The following is a 6,000-nucleotide window of genomic DNA, read 5'->3' as shown; positions in this document are numbered from 1 at the left end:
ATCAACGTTTCACAATCATATACACCGGTAATTCCTATCATTCTGCGAACATTTGCTTCAATGCAACGGCTCAACCACATTAGCATCTGAGTGCATCCGACGACGTTGGTTGGTGTTTACTTCTAAAATTTTATATACTTCGATTTTTTTAACGCATATTATACACTTTATTAATTAGTTTTCCAAAAAGATTATACATTAAAACCGAGTAGTTTTTATTTTCTTTAATTCGAGTGAATATTGTTATATATTAATATAAACTAATTTTATATACTCATCACGAATTTGATCGGTTTCGGTTACGTTCATTACGGTACCGAAACTAAAAAAGTCGTATAGCTTATGATACAAAAATAAAATGTTTAAAATGACATTTATACGATCGATAAAACCGAACGTTGCGGTAGCGACTCGACATGAATTCGGTTGGTCTTGGTTACCACTTACCACACATTTCAAACATAGTTTATTCGGTCAGTAAACCTGAGTGTTGTGGACTAGGAACAAATACCTGGGAGTGGACTAGGAGTCTCAAGTATTACGTGTCCCTCTTTCTTTTTGTTATAAAAATGAGTTGGAGTTCGCTTATTCAAAGTAGCGAATTACCTACTTGTGTTCACTCTTCAAACACTTGTCTACGAGCACCTAACAACTTTCAAAACCCCCCACTTATTAAAAAAAAACTACCTTTTTGTCTATAATGTAGAATTTAACTTTCTTCAAAATTGATACATGGATTTTAAAGTCCCTGACTATCATATTTGTCTATAATGTAGAATTTATCACTCTCTTGCTATCATCTTATTTTTAATTATCTGAAAACACTTTTGAAAATGCGTTAGTATATTATTGGTGAATGACCGTTAATGAACTCAATATAATTTTATAAACATTTGAACATTTAGACACACAATCCGATTGTTAAACATCCTAATAGGAATACTCAATACTAAGATATTTATCTACCATTTGAACATGCTCTATATATGGATTCTTTTACATATGCCTACAACTAGGTTTCTCAAGAGCATTCTAGTAGTGAATAAAATTTCACACGCTCTAGTGGCCCGAGAACATTCTCAAATGAACTATCTCATGTATCAAAATGATCATTAAGGATTTTTTAATCCCTTTAAAACATAAAAAACATTTTCATACTCTTGAAGCCTTTTTGAAAATGTTTTCAATGTAAATCTTTCTTCTTTACCCGGGCTTGAGATCGCAAATTATAAATTAAAAAGGTTTGTAGCCGTTATATGGCATCGGTGACTGGAGTAATCATCGGAACCGACGATTGGGTTTCCAAAGCGCCAAATCGGCAAATGTACCGCCTAGATCTCACATTGCGGTTATTGTGATTGATTTCTTGTTGAAACTACGTCTACTCCCCTGGTTCAAAATTCAGATTTTATTTTATTTGGGCCTATTTATTTAACTCCAATTAGTCCAATATATATATAGAAAATGGTTCAAATAAAAAGAAGTAGTTTCCTAGGAATGGTAAGAACCAATAGACTTTTGACATTTGGCATTAAAACCTATGGTGAAAGAACAATTCTAGGAAACTATGTCGGTTATAGTAATAAAAGAGTAATTCTAGGAAACAATGTCGGTTATTGGTAATTTTAAATCTCAACCATTGATTGACATGATTCAATGGCTATGATTTATTCTTAGTCTTCCTAGGAAACTACTTGTTTTTAGGTTAACCCTCCCATATATATATATATATATATATATATATATATATATATATATATATATATATATATATAAACGAAGATATAAAAATTCTACGTGTCGCGATGTGGTCGCTCCCCATTTTTTTGGAGTCACCAGATTTGCTTGATTTTGAAATGGAGGCTTCTCTTGCATTTGACCCGAATTCATGGGTATAGATCTTACCAAACCCAGATTCCTTAAACGGGTTATAACATCTCATTAAATTAAAAATTATTCTCACCAAGTTATTGATGTATATTCTAAATAATTTTTAATAAAATATATATATATTAAAAATTAATATCTTATTTATTTTAAAAAATATATATATATCATTTAAATTAAAAAACCAATTTTATAGTAAAAATTAAAATAAAACGGGTATTGGGTCTCATCAAACCATAAGTATATTATTAACTTCATAAATATTATTTAGAATTAAAAAAAACCAATTTTATATTAAGAAAATAAACGGATCTTGGGTCTCATCAAGACTTTAAAACCGGATTATTACATCTCATTTATTTGTGAAACAATTTATTATCAAACCATAAATATATTATTAACTTTCATACAATAAAAAAAATATAAATTCAATAAATAAATAAATATTAGAAAGAACAATATAAAACAACCCCCGTAATACGGGGGATAAAAACTAGTATATATATATATATATATAGGATTGATTTCTTTTGAGAACCAATTTGAGTTTTAAGAACTCGAAAGAACTCAACGTAACAATTTTTTTTTCGAATTTTTTTTACACATGTGTAATACGTAAGTGTAAGTGATGTACAAAAAATTACGGTATTTTTTTACACACCGAATCGACTTTTTACACATGTGTAACTAATGTTTAAACTTGTGTAATTATCAAAAATACTTATTCTCTCTCCTGCTTCATTTTTTAATTAAATTTAATCTCAGCCACATATTTCATATAATTTAATTAAATGTGTGATTCAAAATTGAGTTCTTAAAGTTCTTAAAAACTCACCATGGTTCTCAAAATAACCCTCCCACACACACACATATATATATATATGGTGACCCTAAGCCCTTGCTTAGCCTGGTTAGAAAGAAAGTCTACCCTGCTTTCACCGTGTAAATATATCTTTGAACTAACAATCATTCATGCTAATTGTTTACGTATTTGACCTATAGTTACATCATTGATTTGTATCAAATACCTAGATTATCGTAAGATCCAGATTCAGATCTTCTCAAGGTCGGGTTTTATAGTTGCAAAAATTGCTTAAGAAGCTTACGTCGTTTAACGGGTTGAAAACCTTTTAAATCATTTTCTTTATTTATTTCTTTAAAGTTATCATAACAGTTAGAGTATAAGTTTATCTGTCCTCATAGTCTTATCTTTGTTTAAAAATATGTTTGTTTATCAAGAAGAAACGTTCATTTGTCATTCTTTAAATTTATCTTTATATAGTTTTAAAAATATTGCTATAAAGGTTATACTATATTCCCGTCTAGGATTTTAGCTTAGATATAAATAATCACATAAACTCATAACCGTTACCTCTCACAATCATAATTACTAGTATAAAGGCAGGGTTACGACTTTCAACATGCTAGCGGACCGTTAGCGGTTAACACATTCAAAATTGCGGCTAGCGGACCGTTAGCAGCTATGGCAGCAGTCCGTCACCATACGGAGTCACCTAAACACTTTAGAAACCAACAATTAGTCACCTGCAATTTAAGAGGCTCTTTGGTGGCTAATTTAAAGCAAACAATCTAAAATTAGTAATATTTCCAAAATTAATTACTATATTGTATTTTTTTTATTTATATACTATATTTGTAGTTTTGTACACATATGTAGAGGGATAAAAACATGCAAAAAGACATTTCTTTCTGTGCATGTCCTCTCGTGAATCCATTTCAGACATTTCTGCACATGGTGGTCGAACCATGATCCAATAACTTCTTGCATGTCATTGCCTTTTGTTTTTTAAATTTTAATTTATTTATACACTGTAAATGATATGTGAAATAGTTAGTTAATCTAATATACAGGTTAATAAAAATATTTGACTGTTAATAATTATTTAAAACATCACGATAAACTTAATAACACTTATACACAATTGATAAAATTAGTAGTTTTGACTAATGAATATGAAGAAGAAACATGCATAAAGAATATTCTTTTTATTGCATTTTCAAGCTAGTATGATGGACATATATACCTTTGATGACTAATTGCAAATTTAATCAAAAATGTTAACTTGGAGAAAAGATAAACAATTTAAACGAAACTAATTTCCACACTACATCACAAATAATCTTAATTAAAATATTAATACCGATAATTTTAATGTTTTATCATCATAAGTAAAATAACAATATATGTTTACACACAATGAATAATCTATTATTCCACATTTTGGACTTATTTTCAAATCACTCAATATCCTTATTACACAACATTATTCTAACTCAATCCTATATATCTTATCTAAACTGAAGCTCACTTGCAAAAACATGTATATGAAATTGCTTAAAATGTAAACAAAACTCCAATTATTAAGCATAAATAAATAAATAAGAAACAAGGCTATTGATGAACATAGCCACAAGAGAGTGCCATTAGTAGGATTGCAGCTTCCTTCTCATCTTGTGGAAACACACAATGAAGGGCCAAGTTTTTGCTTAAGCTTACCAAGAATTCTTCAACAGTATTCTTTCTCATTGGAGACAATGAAGATGGCGACGCTTTCGTGTTTATTTGGTTAGAGCATAATCTGTTCTTGTACTTTGTAACATGCCCTTTGTTTGGTTTCTTAAAATCTTTATGCAAAATCTTTGTAGCTTTTAATGATGTTGGTCTTTCACTGAAAACATTTTTGCCAGTTTTTGCCGCTTCAGCTCCTGCCGCCGCCATTGCCTTCCTTGCTTTTCGCTGTCGGATTCCACATGCATTGCAGAGTGACTAAAAGGCAAGATCATGAAAATTGAGTTAAAGTTTAAAAAAAATAATAATGCTGAGTTTCTTTGCATCATTTACTTCTTTGAATGATGTTTAGCAATTAAAATGGTAGACAAAGGGGATAATGGTACACAAACCACTCATATATATATTTTTATTAATGCTCAAAATTTTTGGATAAATTATAAAACTATATAAAGATTTTTATCCGCCCAAAGAAATATATAATTAGTATGCAAGTTTTTATGATTGTAATTAAAGATTTGATGCAACACTCCAGCTTGGCTAGCCAATCACAATTTGCGACGGAATTGTGTCACTAAGGAATTTCCAACATGCACATTGCGTCGAAATTGCGTTGGAAATAATGTCAGTTTGTGATGCTTTTTCGACGCAATATTGAGTTGCAAACGTATCAGTTTTCTAGTAGTGTTGCAAGAGTGTGAATATACCTTAGGACCTTTAGGTCCGCTTCGCCATAGAGGAGTCTTTGTGGTATTACAATCAGAACAAACCCTAACTGGGGTGTTATTTGAAGAATTACTATTGATTGAGTTTGCGGTTTCTTCCATCTGAGACGATTTTCGTTCTTTATGATCATGACGATTTTCAAGCTTTAGTTCTTTAGCGGTTGAATGTAAAGTGTTTAACTTTGTTTGAACGGTTTTCTTCATCTTGAGCAGTAATCTCATCTTCGAAGACGTCCACTTCACTTGATCATCATCACATGCTTGTGATCTTACATAATTATCCTACATAGAATCAAGAATAAATGATCATTAAAGCTTTAAACTAAATGTTATCTTGTTTTGGGTAAGTGACAAGTAACCAACAAATGTTATACAACCAATCTGGATTACCTCAATTTGTGATGGATGTGATTGATCTTTATCAAAAGCCTCATCTTGATCATGGGTAGTAATAGGGTTGAAGAAAATATGGCAAGTGAGAGAATTTAAAGGCAATGAAGCTTGCGAATTAGGGCTCAAAAACTGATGCTCGTGCCGGTGTTCATTGTACTGATCATTCGATAAAGATTTAAAGTAAATGGGAGTCATCTATATATCAGTCAAAACACAAAGAAGAATCACATAAGATGTCTAGTATCCACTTTGCAGAAAAGTGGTAACTGGCAACAAAATGATGATTTGAGTTATGTATATATATGTGTGTGTGTTTATTTGTTTTGTGTCTTTAACTTTGTATCAACCAATGAAGAAGTTTAAAGGCAAAAAAGAAGCCACACAACCCTAATATATATATTGACAAACCCTATCTGCAAATTGCTAATTCTGTGCCAGATGAAAATCATGACAAAACATGATGTA

At 30.6% G+C, this 6,000-nt stretch overlaps 1 protein-coding gene across 1 annotated transcript; it reads right to left on the bottom strand.

The window, feature by feature from the left end:
* Positions 1 to 4,115: 4,115 nt before the first annotated feature.
* Positions 4,116 to 5,839, bottom strand: LOC143600306 (uncharacterized). The gene is made up of 3 exons (XM_077078033.1): positions 5,533 to 5,839; positions 5,125 to 5,424; positions 4,116 to 4,675 (listed from the first exon to the last, which is right to left on the bottom strand). The coding sequence occupies exons 1-3, from the start codon at positions 5,728 to 5,730 to the stop codon at positions 4,301 to 4,303; spliced, it is 873 nt and encodes a 290-aa protein (XP_076934148.1). The 5' UTR covers positions 5,731 to 5,839; the 3' UTR covers positions 4,116 to 4,300.
* Positions 5,840 to 6,000: the final 161 nt, after the last annotated feature.

This window comes from Bidens hawaiensis, unplaced genomic scaffold (genome assembly GCF_021521415.1).
Source record: "Bidens hawaiensis isolate Kalapana, Puna unplaced genomic scaffold, B.hawaiensis_p1.1 tig00053916_1, whole genome shotgun sequence".
NCBI lineage: Eukaryota > Viridiplantae > Streptophyta > Magnoliopsida > Asterales > Asteraceae > Bidens > Bidens hawaiensis.
The sequence above is the reverse complement of the archived record's forward strand: the minus strand, read 5'-3'. Positions and strand labels throughout refer to the sequence as shown.